Source organism: Hemiscyllium ocellatum, chromosome 22 (genome assembly GCF_020745735.1).
Source record: "Hemiscyllium ocellatum isolate sHemOce1 chromosome 22, sHemOce1.pat.X.cur, whole genome shotgun sequence".
In the NCBI taxonomy this organism is placed as follows: domain Eukaryota; kingdom Metazoa; phylum Chordata; class Chondrichthyes; order Orectolobiformes; family Hemiscylliidae; genus Hemiscyllium; species Hemiscyllium ocellatum.
The window spans coordinates 31,487,528-31,515,261 of record NC_083422.1 but is presented as its reverse complement, the minus strand read 5'-3'; the positions used below and the strand labels follow the sequence as shown (position 1 = coordinate 31,515,261).

General features: G+C 39.5%; 1 protein-coding gene across 8 annotated transcripts in view; it reads right to left on the bottom strand.

Moving 5' to 3' along the window:
- Nucleotides 1–4,477: 4,477 nt before the first annotated feature.
- The window catches only part of ctbp2a (C-terminal binding protein 2a), a 288,354-nt gene continuing 265,097 nt past the window's right edge, over nucleotides 4,478–27,734 (bottom strand). For all 8 annotated transcript variants that reach the window (XM_060842012.1, XM_060842008.1, XM_060842006.1 and 5 more), the window contains 3 exons: nucleotides 15,319–15,446; nucleotides 14,390–14,507; nucleotides 4,478–6,284 (listed from right to left, as the gene is read on the bottom strand). In XM_060842012.1, the coding sequence (XP_060697995.1) occupies nucleotides 6,104–6,284; nucleotides 14,390–14,507; nucleotides 15,319–15,446 (427 nt within the window). In that variant the 3' untranslated portion in view covers nucleotides 4,478–6,103. The remainder of the gene's footprint in view (nucleotides 6,285–14,389; nucleotides 14,508–15,318; nucleotides 15,447–27,734) is intronic.

Below are 27,734 nucleotides of genomic sequence, written 5' to 3'. Positions count from 1 at the left end.
ATTTTGTTTGTCACCCAGGCTCCCTGAATTTTGCCATTGTTATCCTTCATTCTCACAGGAACATGTTGGTCCTGAATTTGAATCAAGTGGCCTTTAAAACAGTCCCACATGCCAGATGTGGATTTACCCACAAACAGCTGACTCTGATCAACATGCCCCAGTTCCTGCCTAAATGTTGTGGTAGTTAGCCTTCCCAAAGTTCAGTTCTTTCACCGAAGTTACTTATGGCTAAAAGAAAAGTCCTTAATATGAACAAAATTTGGTCCCTGTCCCTGAAATGCTCCCTCCACTGAAAATTCGACCTCCTGGCCGGGCTCATTTTCCCCTCTGCTAGGTTGAGTATGGCCACTTCCCTGGGGGGTCACCGAACTCTTCACAGTCTGCAAACCCATTACTGCTGGTGTGACCAGCTCACTAAACATGCTATCCATGACATCCTTGGCCTCATGGATGTTCTGTAGTGTACCTAGCTACAGCTCCAGGTGCTTCATGTGGCAAATCAGGAGCTGCAGCTGTGCACACTCCTGAAGTGTCCCTGATTTCCCATATTTTGGGGTAAGAGCATTACATGGGGTTGAATCCTCGCCCTACAATTAAATCAGTCTTATTAACTGTGGGAGAATTTGATCAAAATTGACACAAAACTGTACGGAAGCCATTTTTGGCACAAAGCAAGTTTTGCAGTAAAATGTATCCTACCAATTCTTGTGAAAAAGTAAATCTTATGCAGAATCATTTAAAACAAAGTAGTCAGGAGAGGAGACCTTGAGCAATTAACTAGCTTTTATTCATGGCCATGGGGAATTGTCAGACTTCTTCCCCGAATAAAGATGTAATTCTCCATGGCCATGAATAAAAGCTAGTTAATTGCTCAAGGTCTCCTCTCCTGACTACTTTGTTTTAAATGATTCTGCATAAGATTTACTTTTTCCCCAATGTTACAGACAACAATCCAGGAGCTGATTACATAAACATATGCATTTGTCACTTCCACACTCTATTCGTAGCAGACTCGGACTACCAAAAGTAAGTACTTCTCTCTCTAGACACTACTCACTCAGTCTGCAAACCTAGGGTCCTGAGCAGCCAATATTATGTCACATTTTGAACCACGATGTCATCTCCAGAGTTCAGCCCTCCGATTCAGCTCCATGTTTTCCCTGAATGACCCCACTCCTCAGCTACTGATCCTGCTGCCATTGCTCATGTCAAGGTTCACTCACCTTCACCTTGTTGTTCTTTGGACTGACTTTGGTCCAGGCCCTGCTCCTGACTTATTTATCCTACTGCAGCTGCTGCTGTTCACCCCTAGGTTCATTCTCCTTCACTCCGTTACTGCTGCTGTTGCTTGGACTGATTTTGGTCTAGACCCTGTTCCTCAGGTTCACTCTCCTTCACTTAGTGTTCTTAGTAAGTTATTGTCTTCAAAATGGTATCCAAACTTTGTGGCCTTGTAGGTAAGGCACAATGACAAAAGCTTTGATCAGTTTTGAGCAGTAATGTGAAAATCATGATGTACATCATAACTTCCTGGTGAAAAGTATGGGATTACTGAAACTGGATATTTTACATTAATCTCAAGTTGGAGCCAGATGATCTTTGATTCTGCTTTCCATAGAACCAGGGAAGATTAGACGTGATAGAACATTACAGCACAGTCCAGGCCCTTCAAAGTTGCACTGACCTGTGAAATTAATCTGATGCCCATCTAACCTACATCGTTCCATTATTATTCATATGTATGACCAATGCCCTTAATGTCGGTGAGTCTACTACTGTTGCAGGCAGACCATTCCATGCCCCTACTACTGAGTAAAAAAAAACTACCCCTGATATCTGTCCTAAATCTATGTCCCCTCATGTTAGCCTTCACTATCCAAGGAAAAAGGCTCTCACTGTCCACCCTATCTAACCCTCTGATTATCTTATATATCTTGATAAAGTTACTTCTCAAACTTCTTCTCTCTCTAATGAAACAGCCTCAAGTCCCTCAGCCTTTCCTCATAAGACCTTCCTTCCATACCATGCAACATCCTAGTAAATTTCCTCTGAACCCTTTCCAAAATTCACCATCCTTCCTATAATGCGGTGACCAGAACTATACGCAATATGCCAGGTGCGGCCTTACCAGTGTCTTGTGCAGCTGAAACATGACCTCGTGGCTCCGAAACTCAATCCCCTACCAATTAACGCCAACAACCCACCACATGCCTTCTTAACAACCTTATCAACCTGGGTGGCAACTTTCAGGGATTTATGCACCTGGACACAAAGATCTCTCTGTTCATCTACACTGCCAAGAATTTTACCAGTAGCCCAGTACTCTGCATTCCTATTACTTCTTCCAAAGTGAACTACCTCACACTTTTCCGCATTAAACTCCATTGGCCACTTCTCAGGTCAGCTCTGCATCTTACATATGTTCCTCTGTAATCCATAACATCCTTTAGCACGATCCACAACTCTGCCTACCTTGGTCTCATCTGCAAATTTACTAACTCATCCTTCTACCCCCATATCCAGATGATTTATAAAAATAACAAACAGAAATGGCCCCAAACAGATCATTGCAGCACACCACTGGTAACTGAGCTCCAGGATAAACATTTCCCATCAACCATCAGCCCATCTTCTTTCACCTTGCTATTTTCAGATCTTCCAAAATTGCTAACACCTCCTTTTTGTCAACCACAATCCCATCTAATCTTGTAGCCTGTATCTCTGTATTCTCACTAACATTGCCCTTTTCCAATGCGAATACTGACAAAAAGTATTCATTAAGTGATTCCCTTATGTCCTCAGATTCCACACACATCTTCCCACTACTGTCTTTGATTGGCCCTAATCTTACTCTACTCATTCTTTTATTCCTGATATACCTATAGAAGGCCTTAGGATTATTTCCTTGATCCTATCCGCCAACAACTTGTCTTCCCTTCTGGCTCTTCTTAGCCCCCTCTTTAGATCTTTTCATAACTTATAACTCTCAAGCCCCCTAACTGAGCCTTCAGTTATAGAATTTGAGAAAACCAAATACTATGTTGCATAATCTGGTGCATTTCATGTTGTAAAAAAAGTGAGCTTTCAGATTTCCTTGTAAAGATCAGTGTCACCAGGTCTCTGAGCTAAGTTTCAAACATACACAATGTTATAGTAGGCAAGAACTGTGTTTGTGAGAAAACTGCTATTATATAGTAGGGAGTGTCATAATTGTTGATCCATGACCAACAGTGAGAGAGACCAATTATAGGGAGGGTAGCCTAGCTTGAAGAAGCAGGCATAGAAAAGATTTAGGGCAGAGTTTGCTGCTGGGGAGATAATTAAAACTTCCAGAAGTACTTTCAGAGAATACAGAAAGGGAAACATAAACTATAGCTGTGGATGTGTTAAAGGGTGATTTTAAAGATTGATAAAATTCTTTGAGGAGCTATCAATTTAAAATCAAAGGTTGAGGATTCAATGATTCAGAGGTTAACACTGTATATAAGAAATGCTGGGAATTCTGCAGCAAGTAACTCACCTTATGATACCTCACAGCCTCTTCACCACGTACAAAACAAAAGTTTCATACAATAATTTCCACTTGGCTAGGTTAGTACATCAACACACAAAAATCTAGACACCATCTGTGATAAAACATCCTGCTTAATTAATATCCCTTCCACTCTGCCCTCACTGGTGCATTGCAGTAACTCACCAATGATCCTGCAAAACTAACTTCTAAACCGATGAATTTTATACCTCTGAAGGACAAGGACCATTGATGCATGTAAACACAACCAACCACCCCTCAAGTCTCACAGATAACTTTATTTCTTTGCTGTTATTGGGGGCCAAGTTCTGTAACTCTTTTTTAAGCACTCCAGGTGTATTACATCATGGTCTGCAGCGATAAAAGAAGCAGCTTGCTACCAACCAAGGTTAATTAAGTACAGACAATAAATGCTGGCCTGACTAGCAACATGCAAACCCTGTGAACATATATAAAAAGTATGTGTAATTTAAAGGAAAAGCCAATAAATATTTTAATTAACCACAAACAGATTGATTATTGTGTCTTTTCTGGAGGAATTCAAAACTAAAGTGAGTGGTCTCCTTCTAATTTGTAAACTATTCTCATTCCTGCACTGACACAATGTAGTCTAGATCGTGGCAATGTACATTGAAATCAGACAATAAATGAGTGGATAAGAGCAATTAAGAGACAGGGCTTTTTTCTCCTTTATGATGATTCCTTACTCACTGCTGATTTTGAATCAAAGGAAAAGCCCAATTATTGTGTTGAGTATTATTAAAACCTGAAAATGAAGAACAATCCATTAGAGATTACAAAATTCTGGAAACTTACTTACATTAAGGCAAATTATTCCAGATTTTAAAAATGACGTGACAGAAAAAGTGTTTTCAGGAGCAGCCGACAGTAAGACACATGCAAACATAACTTGGAATATTTTTTAATTCTTTATATTTTCACTGTTAACACAAATTGTTGAAGAAATATAGAAATTGAAAGACTGACTTTAAAAATGATTTTACCTGCAATTGGAAACTGTCACTGCACAGCTACCAAAAAAGTTTCAAGTGAAAAAAGGTTTAACACTAGTAATGTTAACCCAACATGGCTGCACACAACATCTGAACAACAGAACAGCAAGTTTTATGACACAGTTTAACAAACAGTAATAAAGAGCTTTCTAGATTAAATGATAACACTTTAGCCTAAAAAAATGTTTAAACAGAGTTTTCACATACAAATATTCCATCATTGGGTGATGACCCATCTTATAAAGGGGTAGATTAATATCAGGTACAGTCAGTATCTCTCCCCCCTCCACCCCTCAGCAGTGGTATGCACTTCCATAGGTTCACAGAAATCATCAGACATTGTGTCTTTGCTGATATTTTTAAAACATTGCAACCTACATATAAGAAATTAACTCTAGAATAAAAATAATTGAGGGAATCACAATAAACACATACTTAACAAAGATAAATGTTTGGATCAGGACTTTGTATGGTTTCTAATAATGTGCAATACTAAACTCAACTTAGCCATTCACTCAACAACTGAATATAACTAAATAAAACATAAAATGCTTCTGTTACTTGAAAGGAACATTAACCAAAGATTACGTTTACAGGAAATTGAACATGTAATGTGAGCTGCTGTTTTTAAGTGAAATCAGGCAAATGGATTGATAACATCCAGTGTTTTGAGTATCAAATAAAAAACACATTGGGAGGGGAAATACTTTGGATGAATAAAGAGGAATGCTGGGGTAGTAAGCCTGACCTGGATCATGAGTTCTATCTAAGTGGAGTGAAGGGGAAGCGATTTGTAACATTCTACATTTGGATCTGGTATGCTTTTCACTGGGAGAGAGTCCACTCTAACCAAACAACATCATAAGGATCATCACTGCTGGCTGTCATATCCCATGTAACAGTTCATTCTTTTTCACCAGCTTCATTGTTGATGCACTTAACTCTAAGACCATGATGGACTCAAATGTCCAGCCAAAACACAATGAATTCATATAAAATGCCACATGGTGAGAAAATTAAGTTTTGTGTGTTTAAGAAATGGGGGTCCTTGAGGAACAAATGTTTTGAAGTCAAACTTGCTGACAAACAATACAAAAAGGTTTGTTCCTGAGAATGAAGGGAAATGCTTCAATCTAACTATTAAAATTTCACACCTAAGGCTACCATTTTCTGTCAATAACACATTTCACTCTCTCCTCATCTATCAAACACTTATTTCAAATGATATAAGAAAAGTCTACCCAGTAAAGTTTGTGATCAACAGATAAAAGATATGAGGGAACGTGACACACATTTATCAACAGGGACATATCATTGGAAAACACACTCTGTAAAATACTTCTTAGTTTCTGTTGAGTGAAGGGAGATCTCTTGGGTTTAATGCAGCTTTTATCCCCATCCATGGGTAACACTGTAACATCCCAAGCTGGCGGCTGTAAAGAGTACAAATTCTTAGAAGAGTTTCAGGTCTCAAATATCCTATAAATATTCAATTTTTATAATGATATTTTCAGCGTCTCTTGGTCCCAACCCTATACTGGATGAGCTCTGAAATATGCTATTGCTCAGTGGTGTGCTCTCTGTCGCCTTCGTGTTTTGTGGGCTGATTGGGAGATGGAGTGTGGGAAGGATGCACCACTGCGGGAAGGTTATGAGAGACGGACACCCCCCCAGGAACCATTCCTTCCATAGATGCTGGGATTCCTGCAGGTGTTACTCCTACTATACCTGGAGGGTACCTACAAAAGAAGACAGGATTAATTAAATGTAAAACTTCCAAAAGGTAGACAAGCCTGACTCAGACATTCTGTTCTACTTAACAATAGACTCTTGTCAGTAATATTTCTCCTCTGTCATCCAGTCAATGAGCAACTGAAAGCACAACTGAAAATCTGATGTTGGCATTTGAGTTTTATGACTCTCTGCACACCCAGAAAGACATGCTAGATTTCAAACAAATTGCATTCATAATAAACAATACTTCAATTAAAAATGAGCATCAGCATCAGATAATGAAGTTATGGATATCAGGTAAGGCTGTAGAGTGAGGTTTGATAGGATGCCTTGCATTTAAAAACTCTCTAGCACTCCAGCTAACATTACCTAAACAAAATGGACAGAAAGAAGTACAAAGAACTGGAAACATCAAAGTTGCTGAACCACAGCATGAACCAACATCTTTCGAGGTCAGGGCACAGGGCAGATCATAGTCATAGGGATGTACAGCATGGAAACAGACCCTTCGGTCCAACTCGTCAATGCTGACCAGATATTCCAACCCAATCTAGTCCTACCTGCTAGCACCTGGACCATATCTCTCCGAACCCTTCTTAGTCATAGACCGATCCAGATACCTTTTAAATGTTGCAATTGTAGCAGCCTCCATCACTTCCTCTGACAGCTCATTCCATACACAGACCACCCTCTGTATGAAAAAGTTGCCCTTTAGGTCTCTTTTATATGTTTCCCCCTCACCCTAAACCTATATCTAGTCCTGGACTCCCCCACCCCAAGAACTTTGTATATTTACCCTATCCATGCCCCTCATGATTTTGTAAACCTCTATGAGGTCACCCCTCAACCTCCGACACTCCAGGGAAAACAGCCCCAGCCTGTTCAACATCTCCGTATAGTTCAAATCGTTCAACCCTGGCGACATCATTGTAAATCTTTTCTGAACCCTTTCAAGTTTCACAACATCTTTCCGATAGGAAGGAGACCAGAATTGCACACAATATTCCAACAGTGACCTAACCAATGTTCTGTATAGCCGCAACATGACCTCCCAACTCCTGTACTCAATACTCTGACCAATAAAGGAAAGCATACCAAACACCTTCTTCTCTATCCTATCTACCTGCAACTCCACTTTCAAGAAGCAATGAACCTGCACTGCAAGGTCTCTTTGTTCAGCAACACTCCATGGGACCTTACCATTAAGTGTATAAGTCCTGCTAAGATTGGCTTTCCTAAAATGCAGCACCTCGCATTTATCTAAATTAAACTCCATCGGTCACTTCTCAGCCCATTGACCCATCTGATCAAGATCCTGTTGTAATCGGAGGTAACCTTGTTCGCTGTCCACTACACCTCCAATTTTGGTGTCTTCTGCAATTTACTAATTATACCTCTTATGCTCATATCCAAATCATTTATATAAATAATGAAACGTAATGGACCCAGCACTGATCCTTGTGGCACTCCACTGGTCACAGGCCTTCAGTCTGAAAAAACAACCCTCCACCACCACCCTCTGTCTTCTACCTTTGAGCCAGTTCTGTATCCAAATGGCTACTTCTCCCTATATTCCATGAGATCTAACCTTGCTATCCAGTCACCTTTGGGAAACCGTGTCGAACGCCTTACTGAAGTCCATATAGATCACATCTACTGCTCTGCCCTCATCAATCTTCTTTGTTCCTTCTTCAAAAAACTCAATCAAGTTTGTGAGACATGATTTCCCATGCACAAAACCATGCTGACTATCCCTGATCAGTCCTTGCCTTTCCAAATATAACCGTCAGGAATCCCTCCAACAACTTGCCCACCACCAACGTCAGGCTCACCGGTCCATAGTTCCCTGGTTTGTCCTTACCACCCTTCTTAAACAGTGACACCACGTTAACCAACCTCCAGTCTTCTGGCATCTCACCTGTGACTATCGATGATACAATCATCTCAATAAGAGGCCCAGCAATCACTTTTCTAGCTTCTCACAGAGTTCTAGGGTACACCTGATTAGGTCCTGGTGATTTATCCATTTTTATGCATTTCAAGACATCCAGCACTTCCTCCTCTTTAATCTGGACAATTTGCAAGGTGTCACCATCTATTTCCCTATAGTCTATATCTTCCATATCCTTTTCCACAATAAATACTGATGCAAAATACTCATTTAATATCTTCCCCATCTCCTGTGGCTCCACACAAAGGCCACCTTGCTGATCTTTGAGGGGCCCTATTCTCTCCCTAGTTAGCCTTTTGTCCTTAATGTATTTGTAAAAACCCTTTGGATTCTCCTTAACCCGATTTGCCAAAGCTATCTCATGTCCCCTTTTTGTCCTCCTGATTTCTCTCTTAAGTATACTCCGACTGCCTTTATATTCTTCTAAGGATTCACTTGATATTTCATGTGTAAACCTGACAATATGCTTCCTTCTTTTTCTTAACCAAACCCTCAATTTCTTTAGTCATCCAGCATTCCCTATACGTATCAGCCTTTCCTTTCACCATAATGGGAATATACTGTCTCTGGATTCTCGTCATCTCATTCCTCAAGGCGTCCCATTTTCCAGCCGACCCTTTATCTGTGAACATCTGCCCCAGTCAGCTTTTGAAAGTTCTTGCCAATACTGTCAAAATTGGCCTTTCTCCAATTTAGAACTTCAACTTTTAGATCTGGTCTATCCTTTTCCATCACTATTTTAAAACTATTAGAGTTAGGATGCTGGCCCCAAAGTGCTCCCATACTGAAACCTCAGTCACCTGCCCTCCCTTATTTCCCAAGTGTAGTTCAGGTTTTGCACATTCTCTAGTAGGTACATCCACATACTGAATCAGAAAATTTTCTTGTACACACTTATTAAATTCCTCTCCATCTAAACCCTTAATGCTATGTCAGTTCCAGTCTATGTTGGGAAAGTTAAAATCCTCAACCATAACCATCCTATTATTCTTACAGATAACGGAGATCGCCTTACAAGTTTGTTTCTCAATTTCCCTCTGACTATTAGGGGGCCTATGATACAATACTAATAAGGTGATCATCCCTTTCTTATTTCTCAGTTTCACCCAAATAACTTCCCTGGATATATTTTCGGGAATATCCTCCCTCAGTACAGCATTAACGCTATCCCTTACCAAAAGCCACTTCCCCATCTCTCTTGCCTCCCTTTCTGTCCTCCCGGTAGCATTTGTATCCTGGAACATTACGCTGCCAATCCTGTCCATCTCCGAGTCATGTTTCTGTAATTGCTATCAATTCTGTAATCCCAATCCCATGTTCCTAACTGTGCCATGAGTTCATCTGCCTTCGCTGTTAGGGCTCTTGCATTGAAATAAATGCATTTTCTGTATTAGTGGTGCTGGAAGAGAACAGCAGTTCAGGCAGCGTCCAAAGTGCACCTTTTATTCCTGATGAAGGGCTCTTGCCCGAAACTTCGATTTCGCTGCACTTTGGATGCTGCCTGAACTGCTGTGCTCTTCCAGCACCACTAATCCAGAATCTGGTTTCCAGCATCTGCAGTCATTGTTTTTACCTCGTTGAAATAAATGCAGTTTAATTTATCAGTCTTACCTTGTTCTGTGCTTTGCCCCTGACTGTTTGACTCATCTTTGCTCTCAACTGTACCAGTCTCCTTTGATCTCTTTCCTCTCATATCCCTGGGTCTCAACTCAACCCACCCCCACCCCCAACCTTACTAGTTTAAATCCTCCCGAGGAGCTTGAGCAAATCTCCCTGCAAGGATATTAGTCCCCTTCCAATTCAGGTGCAATCTATCCTTCTTGTACAAGTCACTTCTACCCCATAAGAGATTCCAATGATCCAAAAATGTGAATCCTTCTCCCATACACTAGCTCCTCAGCCATGCATTCACCTGCTCTATCTTCCTATTCCTGTCCTCACGAGCTCATAGCACCGGGAGTAATCCAGGTATTAGTACAGTCGAGGACCTCCTTTTTAAATTCCTACCTAACTCTCTGTAATCTCCTTTCAGAATCTCAACCTTTTCCCTTCCTATGTTGTTGGTTCCAATGTGTACAATGACTGGTAGGCCCTCTTCCCCCTTGAGAACATTCTGCACCCTCTAAGAAATATCCTTGATCCTGTCACCAGGGAAGCAACACACCATTCTGATTTTTCGCTGCTGGCCACAGAAACGTCTGCCTGTACCTCGGACTAGAGAGTCCCCTAACACCATCAATCTCTTGAAATCCAATGTACCCCTCACTGCATTGCAGTCAGTCTCAATTCCAGAAACTCGACTGTTCATACTATGTTCCCCTGAGAATCCATCACCCCCTACATTTTCCAAAACAACATACTTGTTTGAAATGGGGATAGCCACAGAAAACGCCTGCACTAACTGCCTACCTCTCTTACCTTTCCTGGAGTTAACCCATCTATGTGACTATATTGCAACTTTATCCCTTCCTATAACTGCCAACCATCACATCCCCTTGCTTTTGTTTCCTCATTGCCTCCAAGTGTCTCTCCAACCGGTCCATTCATTCTGATAGGATTCTCAACCAACTGCATTTATTGTAGATACAATTCTCAGTAACCCGTAAACTCTCCCTAACCTCCTACATCTGACAAGATATCACTTTAGTAAAGGGCATTTTTGCTTTTTTCAATCTACAGACCCAGAAAATAACACTGTCTTATTCCTCTACAAAACACTGCTTCAGGTTAAGTTAATACATATGACTTCTATTTTAAGTTTAATCAAGAGACATATCCCAATGAAACATATAATCAAGAAAAAACCTACTCTGCTCACTACTGCAGACTTACTGTAAGGTCGCGGTGAGTTAGGGACAGAAGCTTCTCATCACCTTATTAACTGAAACTTAACTTTAAAATGCATGTTTTCCTTACTATACAGAATTTAGTCACCAGATGATATCAGACGCTGGCTGAAATAAATGGCATGCTTTAAATATCAAGATAGGAGGTTTTTTTGTGAATGAGAAGAGCTCACAACATTTAAGACTTTTCTCAAATGATTAACAGCAAAGGCATTCATATTCTGATAAGGGGTATCGTGCACCCTAGTGTTAGGAGGGAAAATACACAGAACTCATGTCTTGCCGTCTTTAAGCCAGTAGTTTGTACCACAAAAAGCCACTAACCATCTCTCCAAATGTTTTGGATACTCATCAAAAATGAAGTTGCAGCTAATGCACCCTTCAGAAAAATACTTTATATTCCAGCTTAGCATCATATATTTTGTTGGTAAGATGAAGCGAGTGCCTTCATTGAATTAAAACCCTCAATTATTTCAGCAGTTTGAATAACGGGTGTTAAGTAGCCTGGCTGAAGTTTAACTAATGACAGCATTATTGGACAGGTCCACTCACAGCAAGTGGAGCCACATAGAATTAAAATGCCGAAGTGTTGGAGAAACTTACCATGTCTGGCAGCATCTAGGGAGAAAGAAAGAGATTTATTTCGGGTCCAAAGATCGGTCTCCTTCAAATCTTCAAGTATTTAGATTTGAAATGTTAACTGTTCCTCTCTCCACAGATGCTGCCAGACCTGTAGAGTTTCTTCAACATTTTATTTCTTTATGTCAGATCTCCAGCATTTGTGGTATTTTATTTGAGCCACATAAAATTACCTGATGACTTGAAGGTATGCATTTAGGATTTTAAACCTAACAATAATACTTCCATTCCTTGCTAGAATTATGATTCATCATCAGTAATTTGTGTACAAAGACTTGACAAATCTGTACAGGATTACTCTACTCAGTATTCTACCTGAGGCTGTAAACAGTACAGCAACATATTTCAAACATATCATATTGTTTAAACACTAACAGGACAAGGTAAAATTTCTGGGCAACAGTCAATCATGAAAAAATGATGACTGCTCCAATAGTTCATTGGCAAATATATTAGATGATCTTGAGGGGGCAGAAGGAAATTTCTGAGAGAACAGAAAGACTTTTGATTAAAACCTCCAGTTCATTCTTAGACTACTATGATCTTTAATGAATAATTATTATTTACACATGAATGGTTAGTTCATACTTACCAAACTTCAGCAGTTGCAAAATTACCACAATATTCTGGTGAGTGAAATATCCACTTTAATCTACAGGATAGCTAATTATTCAGTTAGTTAGTACTGCCTGATCTTGTTTCTCTTGACAAACTTATCATTTGGTTAAAGATGGTGCAACAATTTAATATATAAACTGTTGAACAGCCATCACTAACTACACTTAATAATAGCATGAACGTAAACCAATACCAACTTCCCCTGAGCCTCCACAATTAAACGCTTAATTGTCCAATGCAATGCTGATCAGCTCATCCCAGAGATCAACATTGAATACATCATGGCTAGACTTTAAACTCAAGGTCATTCACATATTATCAGTCAGTCAGCAGGAGTTAATAGGTATTATGTACAACGTTTGAGTTAAATTAGCAACTTATAACATAATAGGCTCAATTCTAACAATTCCTGATGAAGGGCTTGTGCCCAAATCATTGATTCTCCTGCTCCTCGGACACTGCCTTTCCTGCTGTGCTTTTCGAGCACCACACTCTCAACTCTGATCTCCAGCATCTGCAGTCCTCACTTTTTTCCCCCTCTCAATTCTAACAATTAATGTACTCAAATTTTATACCTATAAAAGCTATAAACTGCGATGCATTCTGGTCTCCCTGCTATAGAAAGGATGTTGTGAAACTTGAAAGTGTTCAGAAAAGATTTACAAGCATGTTGCCAGGGTTGGAGTATTTGAGCTACAGGGAGAGGCTGAACAGGCTGGAGCTGTTTTCCCTGGAGTGTTGGAGGCTGAAGGGTGACTTGGAGAGGTTTATAAAATCATAAGGGGCATGGATAAGGTAAATAGACAAGGTCTTTTCCCTGGGGTAGGGGAGTCCAGAACTAGAGGGCATAGGCTTAGGATGATGAATAAGAAGGGTATAGAGGAATATGGGCCAAATGCTGGCAAATGGGACTAGATTAGGTTAGGATATCTAGTGGGCATGGATGAGTTGGACTGAAGGGTTTGTTTCTGTGCTGTACATCTCTATGACTCTCTATTAATGTCATGATTTGAATATTCCAATAACAGTGCATTTTCACCAATGAAATAGTTAAAATATTAAGCAAATCAGTCACTATTTGGCGACAGCTAGCAATGTATTTGCTTGTCAAAAATGATCATTTTGAGTGCATTGTGCTCATTATCCACAGTCTGACAGTTGGATCATACATGGCATCACTGTTCATGCTTCTCACAACTGTAGACCATTCCCTGCCAAGTGGTTAGGTGGGATCTTAAAGTCAACAGCATTATTATTTTGACATGACTTGCATCAGAGGAAATATTAGTTTTGTGCAAAGACTACAACGGCTACCTAAAGTGAATTGCCGTTCAAACAGCCGAAATCCTGAGTATGAGGAGATATCAAAATTACATAATCGGTAATACCAGAGGTCCATGTAGCAGCAAAAGAAATTACAGAGAACACTGTATGTAACCCAGTCATAATGTAAAACACCTCAAAGTAAAAGTGCTACTTAATTTTGGAGCTTAAAATATTGAAAGCAGATAGACCAATTAAGACCAGCAAAGTTCTCCTATTGTTGGCTGTTAATGTAAAATGTTTGATGGCAGTTATCAAACAGCTATGATACCTGTACCCTACAATGGAATTCTTGAAGGCTAATAAAGGACAATAAGGAAGCAGTGGTAATATTGCGGATTAGTAATCCAGAACCTACGCAAATGCTTTGGGGACACAATGGAAGATGGTCAAATTTGAATTTAATTTTAAAAATTGGGATAAAGAGCTACCCTAACAGTGACCATACAACAATGGTTGCAAAAAACCCATCTGGTTCACTAATGCCTCTAGGGAAGGAAACTTTTAATCCTTACTGGTCTACACATTATTCCAGACAAACAATGTGATTGAGTCTTAACCTCAATTAGGAATGGACAATAAAGGTTGGCCTGGCCAGCGACACCCACACCCATGAATGAATTTTTAAAAATTTATAAAATCACAAGTAAAATTAAAATGCTAAAAATTAAACTTACTACATTTAGTATTAGTACTATATTCCTGCAAACACACAAATATGTAATTTTCCTACCTGTAGGTGGCCCCATTGAGCTCTGGGTGGACAGCTTGCTGGTCCATCGTTGGCCAGGCTGCAGTCGTAACAAAGTAATCCTTATTTATACAGTTTCTTAAGCTGTCTGGGATTCGGCCTTGAGCAAGCAAAAAGGTCATGGATAACAGAATGTAAAAACTGCATCTATATATTCATGAGGAAGAAGTAACAAATGTAATAATTATTTTACCTTAAACATTCACATCCTCCACCACTAATGCGTCATCTACAACAGGGCTGGCTAGGTGTGGGGCAGGTTCCCAAGTGGGGATTGCGAGCTGAAGACTCGCGGTCACATGCTCTCATTAAAAGGTCTGCCCCACTACTCGTCAAAGGGTCATGCTATTTTCAAGCCTTGAAATGGAGTCACAGTGAGAAAAGGTTTGGGAAACAGAGATCTACAAGATGCACTGCAGCAACATGTGAAGGCTCCTTCAACAGCATATTCCAAAACTGCTGATTCTACCTTGTGGAATAACAAGAGTACAGGTACATTGGAACACCCGCCACTTGCACACCCCCTTCAACTTGCACATTACCTTGACTTGGAAATAGATCTTTTGCTGTTAGGGTTAAAATTCTCCCCTTCAGCAGCATAGGTATTACTACACTACCAGATCAAGAAGGTGATTCATTACCTATTTCTCAAGAGCAATTACTTTGTCAGCAGTAGCCAAGTCCCACAAACAAATAGATAATTTTATTTCTACATTGTTATACCTATGAGATTAAAATAGCAGTACTTCTAAATGCCTTAAGTATTAAAATTATAATATTGAGTAGATTGATGAAAATATTTACTTAAATCAAAACTGTCATACTTTTCCATAATTACTCATAAATAGGCATCATTATTGTTTATTTCTTAAACTGCATCTAAATTACATCTAACTGTCAGATGGTCTCACCTGTAATAGCTCTACGAATCTCAGTAGCAGCTGCTTCTCTCATCTCTAGGGATGCCTGCTCACTGTACCAAGATGTGTGTGGTGTGCAGATCAAGTTGGGAGCATCTTTCAATGGGCCCTGTGTAAAACTGCACAGGAATGAAAAAAAAGGGACAATTATCTGTTATATTTACACTCTCTGCATGTGGAACAAATAAATAAGATAAAGCAGCACAAGAACCCTGCTAACATGGCAAGCACATCTAAGTCAAATTACTAAAGTAGTTCATGTTGACACTGAAAACCAGTTTCCTCAGGCCAAAAAAAATGTTAAATGCTACAATTTTTGTCACTGCTATGGGCTGAAGTACAAGGAGAGTGGCATTAGTGTACTCTGCAAACTTTATTATCTCCTTTTATCTTGTCATAGATCCCACCTTTCAGAAGAGGATAGATTGCAGAAAATCACTGAGGCTCCTTGAACAGCATCCTCCCAACCCATGACCACTTCATCTCGACAGACAAATGCAGCAGATACATGGGAACACCACCACCTGCAAGTTCCTCTCCATTCTAACTTGGAAATATATTGCTGTTCAATCAATGTTGCTGGGTGAAAATCCGGGAACTCCCTCCCTAATGGCATTGTGGGTCTACTTACAACAACTAAGGCAGAGGTTCTGCTGAGGGAGGATGAACAGCTAGGAGCTAAATTAAAGCTCTGGATTACTACCTCAGCCACAAGCTAATGGGCACAGGATCAATAAGATTAAGTAAGTAAATGTGTGGCTCAAAGATTGGTGTGGGAGAAATGAGAGATGGCACCAGTATTAGAAAGGCCAATTTACAACAGACACAGTAGATGTGCAGGAAGGTGGTAAAGATCCAGAACTCAGCACAGACACAAAGTGTTTGGAAAGGGTCATCAATCAAACTTCAAGCACACTTAACAAATGAATGACAATGAGAAGAGGGACTGTTAATACAGGACTGAAAGTGTTCTATCTGAATGCACACAGTATAAGGAATAAGGTGAATGAGCTTGCGGTGTAGATCAAAACTGACTGGTGGGCATCACAGAAGGGGTTGGTGGGGTGAGGGGGCAGGGGGGTGAGAGATAAATGGAAGGGGTATAGGTAGCTAGGAATGTGATAGATAGATGAAGGTGAGGGGTGATGGTGTAGGTTGGAGTGGAGGGTGGAGCGGATAGACGGGAAGGAAGATGGACAGGTAGGGCAGTTCAAGACGGTAGCGCCGAGTTGGAGGGTTGGATCTGGTATAAGGTGGTAGGAGGGGAGATCAGAGGGTGAAATCAACATTGATTCTGTGTGGTTGGAGGGTCCCAAGGCAGAAGATGAGGCATTCTTCCTTCAGTCATTGGGTGGCTAGGATTTGAAGGAGGTCCAGGACTTGCATGTCCTCGGCAGACTGGGAGGGGGAGTTAAAGCGTTCGGCCACAAGGTGGTGGGATTGATTGGTGCATGTGTCCCAGAGATGTTTGCTGAAATGTTCTGGAAGTTGGCGTCTACAATGGAGACCACATCGAGAGCAACAGACACAGTAAATGAGCAGGAAAATCTCTGCCGGATGTGGAAAGATCCTTTGGAGCCTTGGACAGAGTGTGGGCGTAGGTTTTACGCCTCTTGTGGTGGCAAGGGAAGGTGCCGGGACTAGAGGGTGGGTTGGTGGGGGGGTATGGACCTAACAAGGGAGTTGCGGAGGGAATGGTCTCTGTGGAATGCTGAAAGGGGAGGAAAGGGAGGATGAAGCTACCATGGCTGACTAGCGAAGTCAGGGATAGCATAAAAGCAAAAGAGAAAGCATTTAATGTGGCAAAGGGCAGTGGGAAACCAGAGGATTGGGAAGCTTACAAAGACCAACAGAAGGCAACAAAACAAAAGGAGTGAGAAGATTAAATAAGAGGGTAAGCTAGCCAGTAATATAAAGGAAGAGTTTCTTTAGATATATATAAAGGGCAAGAGAGAGGCAAAAGCAGACATTGTACTGCTGGCAAATGACACTGAGAGGCAGTAGTGGGGAACAAGGAAATGGCTGAGGAGCTGAATAATTACTTAGCATCAGTCTTCACAGTGGAAGACACGAGTAACATTCCAAACATTCAGACGAGTGATGGGGCAGAGCTGAGTATGGTGGCCATCACCAAGAAGGTGCTAGAAAAACCAAATGGCCTGAAGTGGGTAAATCATCTGGACTCGATGGAGTACACACGAGAGTTCTAAGGGAGATAGCTGAAGAGATAGTGGAGATGTTAGTGGTGACTTTTCAGAAATCACTAGTATCAGGAAGGGTCCCAGAGGACTGGAAAATCACTAATGTGATACCTCTGTTTAAAAAGGGAGTAAGGCAAAAAATGGAAAATTACAGACCAATTAGCCTAACCTCAGTCATGGGTAAGATAGTGAAATCCATTGTGAAGTGTAAGATTGAAAGTGTATGGTAAAGTAGGGCAAAATCAGTATGGTTTCATTAAGGGGAGATCATGCCTGACAAATCTGCTAGAATTCTTTGAGGAGCTAGAAACCATGTTCGACCAAGGAGACCAATGCATGTTATTTACCTGGACTTCAAGAAGGCCTTTGACAAAGTGCTGCACAGGAAGCTACTGAGCAAGGTAAGGACCCATGGTGTTAGAGGCAAGGTGCTAGCATGGATAGAAACTTGGCTGTCTGGTAGAAAGTAGAGAGTGGGGATAAAAGGCATCTTCTCAGGATGGCAGCTGGTGACAAGTGGTGTTGGGACCACAACTTTTCACTTTAAACATTCACGATCTAGATGATGGAACTGAGGGCATTCTGGCTTAGTTTGCAGATGATACAAAGATAGGTAGAGGGACAAGAAGCACTGAGGAGATGGGAAGCTGCAGAAGGATTTGGATAGGTTAGGAGAGTGGGCAAAGAAATGGCAAATGGAATACAAAGTGGGAAAGTGTGAGGTCATGCATTTCGGTAAGAAGAATAGAGACATGGACCAATTTCTAAATTGGGAAAAAGTTCAGAAGTCTGAAGTGCAAAGAGACTTAAGAGTTCTAGTCAAGGATTCTCTCAGTGTAAACTTGCAGGTTGAGTCAGTAGTTAGAAGGCAAATGCAATAATGGCATTTATTTTGACAGGACTTGAATATAAAAGCAGGGACATACTTCTGAGACTCTGAGACGACATTTGGAGTATTATGTGCAGTTTTGGGTCTCATATCTCAGGAAGAATGTAGTGGCCCTGAAGCGTGTTCAGAGAATGTTCATGAGAATGGTCCCAGGAATGAAGAGCTTATTATATGAGGAATGTGTGAGGACTCTAGGTTTATATTCAATGGAGTTTAGAAGGGTGAGGGGGATCTAACTGAAATTTTACAGAATATTGAATGGCCTGGACAGAGTGGATGTTAGGAAGATATTTCCATTGGTAGGACAGACTAGGACCCGAGGGCCTGGCCTTCAAGTAATGGGAAGACCTTTTCGAACAGAGATAAAGGGAAATTTCTTAGCCAGAGAGCGGTGAATCTATGGAATTCATTGCCACAGAAGGCTGAGGAGGGCAGATCAAGGGTTATGGGGAAAAAACAGGAAAATGGGGTTGAGAAACTTATCAGCCATGATTGAATGGCGTAGCAGACTCGATGGGCTGAATGACATAATTTCTGCTCCTATGTCTTAAGGTCTGCAGCAATTTTCTCCACACTTTCTCAAAGGCAATTAGGGATGGATAATTAATTCTGGTCCAGCCAGAAACACCAACATTCCCTGAATGAATAGAAAAAAAGCTTTCATTTTTCTTGCTTGCTTCGTCTCAATTTCAAGCAAAGAAAGAGCTAGCTACAGAAGTGAAGATATCCTATCATTCCTATGTCCACATTATGCGATTAATACATACCTGTATATTGACATAATAGCATTACATAGGGAATACATAGAAACATTTTCTCATTTGAATCTATCACTATTTCTCTATTCCGGTCTCCCTCATGGACTCATCTAAATCCATTTAATTATAGGTATAGAATTAGCTTTAGCCAGCATGGTACCAAGTTCCACATTCATATATCTCTTTGGCTAGAATAGTTCCTTCCTAAAATACAAGTGTTGCTATCCCTTCAGAGATCAATAGCTTTTGAGAAGGAATTCCCAGGACAGGAACAGAAATAAACAGAATTACATAATACAAAAACGGACAAGATTCCACTTGTGAAGACTTTTACTGCATCAAGTAATCTAAAATCAACATGGATCAAACATTAACAACTAACTGATACATCAAACTAAAGAAAAAAGTTATGCTTCAAATTAACTAACTAATGCAACCAAAATATGTCTTACAAAATGTTTTTATTCTGCCATTTCTGCAGTCTTAAGAGAAAAAATTGAAAATCAATTCCATCACACAAACAAAAGGGCACCACCCTCTGCCAAACGAAGATAAAACTTCCAGTGTTTTCCAACAATCCCTTCACTCTGCCTACCTGAGTTGATTATCACCAGCAGGCTGTACCTCAACGACTCCCATTCCTTAAATGTTCAAGAGACCTATTTGTCCTGTTCCCATTCTTTTGAACAGAAATGAAGCACCCTGTCTTTAACAGAAAGCAGTTTCCCTGATTCTCAAAGGTAACAACTTTCTGTCCCTCTGTGACTCAGCAGCAGCTTTTCTTCACTGAGCTGTGAGCTGTGAAAGCTGCTTAAACTGATAATTGAAAGCCTTGGTGGGTTACTATTTGGATTTTTGTCCCAATGGTGACTTACATTTACATGGCATGTCTGTAGAACTTGAGTGTTCATTAAGGAATTCACCAAACCCAATCATCAGAATGTTCTTTTCTACATTGAGTTTAAAGTACACTTTTAAACATATTAGTCTTGTAAATGTCATTATTCATGACAACAGATTTTGGATCCTTTGGCACAGTATATAGAAGAGATCATTACCTTCAGATGGAGAAGTTAGAGACTGAGAATAAACAGAAAATCTCAGTTTTGCCCATTAGTGTAAGCTTTGCATTTGGAAATTTTAGCTAGTTAGCAATGATACCAGTGTTTACATTAAAACTCCAGCATAACAGATTGTAAAATCCTGGATTTAAATACCAGTTCTGCAATGGATTTCAATTTTGAAACAAGGTATTTATTAAAAATAAATAATTTTCTACAATCTATATATATGGACATTGCTAACGGTGACATTTGTACCTAAGGTGTCTATTTCCCTGACGGAATAGAGGAATTACTTAACAAAAGAATTTATATTTTGGATGATTAAATGTCACACAAATATTTTTTCCCAATATTCTTTGTACAATCCAGCTATCCTTAAGTCTATGATCAAGATTTAGACCCTTTTGGTGATGGTCATTTTCTGTCTGCCTGAAACACCAATACTGTTCATTTCTCCTGTAATAAAGCTTTGTATAGTTTACTGTTTTGTATCAATACAATACAGAAAATGTACCATTAGATCTTGGTGACTGAATAATGACACTCTAAGCCTGATGGTGCTTCAATCCTGTTACCACTTTCCACACAAAATAACAAATTAAAAGGAGGTAGTTAGCAATTTGCACAGATCATCTGCAATAGACCAAAGAATTTTAGCCATGTAAAGAGCAGAACGTGCATTTATTTGCAAGAAGACTATCAGCTTTAAGGAAGTACAATGCTTCAATGTGAAAATCCAGTCACAGAAATAAAGTTGCAGGCACGGTGTTATAGTTTACAGGGAAATGCTAATGAGCATATAGTACACTACTGTGCACAAATTGAGAATTAGAGATAGTTGGAAGTGAGTACAAACATTTTATTAACTCTATAAAATGCCAAAGCAGATCTTCAGTAGTTTGTTCCTGTCACCCGAAGAGCTTGTTTAATACTGCTGTAAAATCACAGGCAAAGTTATTTGGCAATGACTCCCCTGGGTGGCACACTTGTTCAATACTGTCCAGTAACATGTCAATGAGTCAGACTGGGAAACTACTAACGTTAAATCTGGACCTGTGCTTGGCTAAAGGCAAAAGAAAGAAAAATGAATGTTTCACACCCTACAGTTACTTAAAGCTGATGTATACATGTGGACAGAGGTTTAAGGTCATCACCTAGTCCAACATATAGAAAATAGAAACAATTTGGAATTGTTCCCAGGACCAACTAAGAACAAAATCTGAGCATGATGCTAACCACCATAAGCTACCTGACGAAGTAGCAACACTCAAAAGCTCATATTTCCAAATAAACCTGTTGGACTATAACCTGGTGTTGTGTGATTTTTAACTTTGTCCAACCCAGTCCAACACCTGCACCTCCACATCATCACAATAAGATGAGCACAGAGCATCTGACGTGATATAGCATGATAGGAATAAGGTGGCAGTGTGTCACTGTAACATTCTCTTGAATTTATTTAAATTTAATCATCTTGCTCAATTTTTTGGGAATAGTTCATTCGTTTTGGCCAAGTACGAGTATACAATTCTACCATATGGTTTGACTCTATAAATTATTTACCATTTATAATAAACTAAAAAGATGTGTACACTGCTTGTCCAAATGAAACCTCAAAGTTCTCATGTTTTGTCAGATTCTAAAGGTTAACTATTACTAATCCTAACTTTCCATGTCCATATTAACAGTAAAAGGAGCAACTTAAAGCCAACTGAATGTCCCTGCCTCAAATGCAAAATTGTTACTCTCTGGTTTAAAATCCTTGTGTGACTTTTCTTAACCCTAGTCTCCCACAAATAGAAGAAATATCTATAATGCAGGATGAATATTTATGATACCAGAGTAACAACATTTGCATGAATAAACAACTTCTTTATCCATAAAGTGATGAAACATTGAATAACACATTTGTCACAATTCTGGAACTGCAAAGCTGTAAAGAATTAAAACATACCATAACATTTAACTTTAGGCCATTCAAATAAAATCTCTCAAGTAAATATTCTGGTTAATTGATTTTTATCGCCACTTTTGGATCCTTTTCATTGTTACCGCTCACGGCCTTCACTAATCCAAAAGGGGTCTCTCCTGGATTGCTCTCTTTCCATTAACAGCTCATTCCATTTCTCCCATTCAGCACAAAGTGACTGTCTCTTTCTCTCCTAACACTACGGGTGTTTCTCCCCAGTAAGGTGTCTGTCCTATTAACAACTTAGAACACTACATTTTCCCCTCTCCTTTTCTCAATATGTTTTCATTTTCTTCTACACTTCCTAACAAAATCTGCACTGTCTCCTTGAAAAAAACACTTTCCAACTGTTTGGTACGAAGTAATGACCACCAGCCAAATTACACAGGACAAGGATCCATAGTTAGCATCGAGGTAGTGACCCATCTCTGTAGGGAGAGCTGGATGATTGTGCAACTGATTCTGCAGCATACATCAGTGCTAGAGATTCCAGTACTAACTCCAGACGACAATGAATTATGTTATGGCCATAACATTTGGGATCAAGATAAATGTGAGGTGCTGCGTTTTGGAAAGGCAAATCAGGACAGAACATATACACTTAATGGTAAGTTCCTGGGGAGTATTGCTGAACAAAGAGACCTTGGAGTGCAGGTTGATAGTTCCTTGAAAGTGGAGTCTCAGGTAGATAGGATAGTGCTTTGGGCATTTGTTACACTTGCCTTTTTAATTAGATTAGACTAGACTTACAGTGTGGAAACAGGCCCTTCGGCCAACAAGTTCACACTGACCCGCCGAAGCACAACCCACCCATACCCCTACATTTACCCCTTACCTAACACTACGGGCAATTTAGCATGGCCAATTCACCTGACCTGCACATCTTTGGACTGTGGGAGGAAACCGGAGCACCCGGAGGAAACCCGCGCAGACACGGGGAGAACGTGCAAACTCCACACAGTCAGTCGCCTGAGTCGGGAATTGAACCCGGGTCTACAGGTGCTGTGAGGCAGCAGTGCTAACCACTGTGCCACCGTGCCGCCCATGTTATGAAGATGTAGGGGTACTGTACCTTTAAGAGAGTTGAAAAGCTAGCAAGGACTTAGAGAAGCACAGAAAGTCTGGGACAAGGTAACAACGCAACATTTGGTCAAAACAGCTAAGAGCTGTGTCGCCAGGATACAAAATTTGGCCAATCACTTTAAATTATGCCTCAAGTTACCAAAATCCAATCGAATTTGAAAAAAAATAATGTTTTGACAACACTAAACCAATGAAATGATCCGATGTTTTGGGGATAAATATCAGACATTTTGAACAGTTACTCAGCGTGGCAAAGAGCAGCTAGCACCAACAACTACAGAGGCTGCTTGCAGAAAGACCTGATTTCTTAAAAGGTACCTTTATCGATTAAAGACCTGGGAAGCAGAATCCCCAAGAAGAAGAAAAGAAGAGGAGGAAAATCGGCAAAGCTGACTGGTTTTGAAACGTGATTTTTTTTTTTAAATTGTAATTGGGATTTTTTTTTTAGCAGACCAGTATTGTAGAGGGGAAGGTAAAAGATAGGTTTAGAGAAAGGAGCTGTAAATAGTCATTAGTTAATTATTCTCTGTTGGACTTAAAAAAATAAAAAGTTGTTAATTTTTACTTTAAATAGTGACTTTTGGGATAGTTCTTTGCCTCTTGAATTGTAACAGATTACAGCATGGGGTGACTCTTTTCTGTGTTGCTGGTTTAAATTAGTAGAGGTGTTCACCCTGTGTTGTGACACTTTATTGTCAGTGTATTAAGTTTAGGAGTCGGGAGGTCATGTCATGGCTGTACAGGATATTGGTTTGACCATCTTTGAAATATTACGTTCAGTTCTGGTCTCCCTGCTGTAGGAAAGATATTGCAAAACTTGAAAGGGTTCAGAAAAGATTTATAAAGTGTTGCTGGTGTTGGAGGGTTTGAGCTATTGGGAGCCTGAATAGGCTGGGGTTATTTTCCCTGGAGCATTGGAGACTGAGGGGTGACCTAATGGAGGTTTATGAAATCGTGAGGGGCATGGGTAGGGTGAGTAGCCAAGGGACATTGCCTGGAGTGGGGGAGTCCAAAGCTAGAGGGCATAGGTTTAGGGTGAGGAGAAAGATTGAAAAGGGACCTAAGGGGCAACGTTTTCAGGCAGAGAGTGGTGCGTGTATAGAAAGAGCTGCCAGAAGAAGTGGTAGAGAATGGCACAATTAAACATTTAAAAGACATCTGGAGGGGTATATTGATAGGAAGTGTTTATAGGGATCTGGGCCAAAATGCTGGCAAATGGTACTGGATTAAGTTAGGATATCTGGTCAGCATGGATGAGTTGGACCGAAGGGTCTGTTTCCATGCTGTACAGATATATGTCTCTAAGTTCTCATCCTAATTGCCTTCATTGAAAATGGCATTGAAAAACTCATAACAGTACTAAGTCTAGAAATTTAACCACACGGTTTGCAGTTGACTAGTATAAAGCTGGCATGGAAGGATCCAAAATGACAGGCAACCCTTGAATGCTCATTCTATGATATGGTCATCATTACATTGGTGAAGCTGATCAGTAGGCATCAGAAACTGCCATTTGGTTCATGTCATGTACATTGAAGGTTTAACACCTGTTCATGGCCTTTTTGTCAAATTATTTTGTGGTGTGCATGCTATGGTCATTTCTACATATTCTCAACTTTGTGAAAGATTGAACGAAGATTTATTTAATAGGAACCTACCTCAAACTTACCAATTTCTGGTAATATAAAGGAGAGGATGAGAGATTGACTATGTATCTTGCAGGAAATGGGTTAGTTACTTATATATTTTAATTCAGCTGTGCACCTTCATTTTAATAGGCACTCTTATTTTAACTACAGTTGGACAGGTTCCCAGGCCTCAGAAGATCTGGCAAATTAAAGGGGACAAAAGACAGTTGAAGAGGTTAGTGCCTTTTCAGCACTAGCTGTTGGCAGGATGAACAGCAGCACTTCCTTTAACTGTGCAACCAACCACCTGCTAAAAACCACCCCTCTGACAATATGTCAGCTTGTCTAAATACCACTGCAATTCAATATGCTTACTACCCCTACCATCATTAGTTTCACCTCATCATCTGACCCCACCAATACGCGTGGTCTCTCCTTCCATTCCTCATTGTGTCCACCTCTCCTCCAGTATGTATATTTTAACAAAAGTTGACTGCATCATCTTTGCATTGATCCTAGATAGACGAAACTGTAATTTTACATGAAGGTGTCTTGTTCAGACTTCTAGAATTTTCTTAGAGCATATAAAATGTTAGTTAGGTACTAAATGTCACAGCTGAAATCAGAATATAACATCAATCTGTTCTGGTCAGAGTACAAATTAAATCCTTAATTGGAGTTGTACAAAATGTCAAAAAGAAAATACAACTGGATGCTCATACAGCAAATCTGTACAAAACAATGAGGGCTTATTCACCTCAGGTTAACTTTCAGGCTAGATTAGTGATTTTTATTGCCTCTCACATAACGTTAAAAAAAACTGGGTCATCTTGAGTAGTTGTGCAGATGGAATGTATCACACTGACTAATATTTACTGCTGTGGAACAATCAGAAGAATTAAATTTTAAACAGAACACCACTACCTGAGAGGAAACTCTAACAAATAGTCATTATTAAATAGTGAGTACAAAGATAGCATTAACCAGTGTGTTATTAATAACCTATGTATGTGGATATAATTAACCAGTATGTACATCACTGACCTGAGTATAGTTTGCATTAACTATTATACTTGGATAACATAAATCAGTGTACCTAATTAGTTGTGGCAAGTATGCTAAGTTCAGTGGGAAAATTAATCTGAGTTAGTTCTCTTCATAGTGAGTTAAGTTGATTGAGTCAAGAATATCAGATGAAGTATTTATGTGTATCCATGATTAACATCCAAGCATTTTGAGACTTAATACAATGCTTCTACTTTTAGTCACTTTTGCCAATAACACAAAGTAAAATGAAAGAAACAGGCAAGGGAATCAAAATTGTTAATTCTACTCAGTTTCCAAAAAAGTATGTTTTATTTTAAAGATTTCATAACTGAGGGGCATGTGAAAACAAAAGTGGCAAAGAAATTCTAATTTTTCAGAGAAAAGATAAATTAATGATTTGTTGTGAACATTTGTAATCTTTATAAACACTTTTAACAAACATCTCATTTACACCCTAGTCAAATTACATGCTAGACACTATAAAGAAGTAAATAAACTCGATTTGAACACAACATGTCAGAGCCAATAATTGAGATTAACTGTATCTGAAGGCATAGATACCTCCAGTCTTACAAAAGAATATTAGATTTGCTATATTTAATGTCTTGTTCTTTTCTTTAGAAAGAATGTATTTCCTAACTTACCATGAAGTGCATGTAGAAAATTTGGTGGTATTTGCAAAACGTAGTTAGCACTTAATACATTTCAAGTATAATTTTGAAGGAATACATAACATTTTCATATCATTAGATCAGGTTTTACTTTCATGAAACACCAACAAATTCCAAGTACAGAGATGTACAGTACATCAACCAACAAACAGAAATGAACCCTCCTATGTATGAATTCGTGGTCAAGGAATAACAACAAAAGACCCTGAAAATCATGCAATCATGTGTACACTTTTTTGAAAAAATTAATAGGCTGTATTGTTTTGTTCGAAGCACTAGACAGCTTAGTGCTCGAAATAAGGTTCCTAAAATCTGAACAATTTTTAAAGAAAAGTTGCTATCAAATGACTATAATCAATTTCTTGTTCTGTGTCTGAAATGTGTTGAACAATTTATTTTGTTAGAGGCCATCTGATGATCTCTACACCAGATCTTGGTGGAGCATCAAGGGTCATAGATCGACAGGTTATTATCATGCTCTCGTGGTACATCTTGGAACCCATATGCCATGTGAATTCTCTGCCCACTACTTCTCAGGACTCTGTCCTTGGCATATTGCAATATTCTAAGACAAACTCAAGGAGCAGCACCTCATCAATTTCACATCAGAACTGCTCCCCTTTCTTTCTGGTCAGCAACTTTTGATGACCATTCCGCTTCACAGTTGCTTTTCCTGTGTGGCAGGGTTCAAAATATTGCTATTGTTAAGGACTCTTTTTCTGAGATTTTCAGGCAGGCACACTTTGAGTTTTTGAGGTTAACTTTGGAATTTTCTCCAATTTCACTAACTCACTTATTCGGTGATGCAGTTGCATAGTAACACCATCTTTTATATTCGGGGTTCCTTCTTCAGATAAAAAAAATACATAAATACTAAAGAGTGTGTGTGTGTGTGTGTGTGTGTATACTTATATTACTCAAAGAAATATATACATATTTAATAATGCAATCTTTTAGTTTATAATTAATAAATAGTGTTTAGTTAATTTATTATAAATGAATCTCCCATACTCCATTTGTAAAATGAAAATCCTAGCTATTTGGTGTAAGATAACGTATCGGAAAATAGTCTCACATCTGTAGTTTGTTTATAAAAA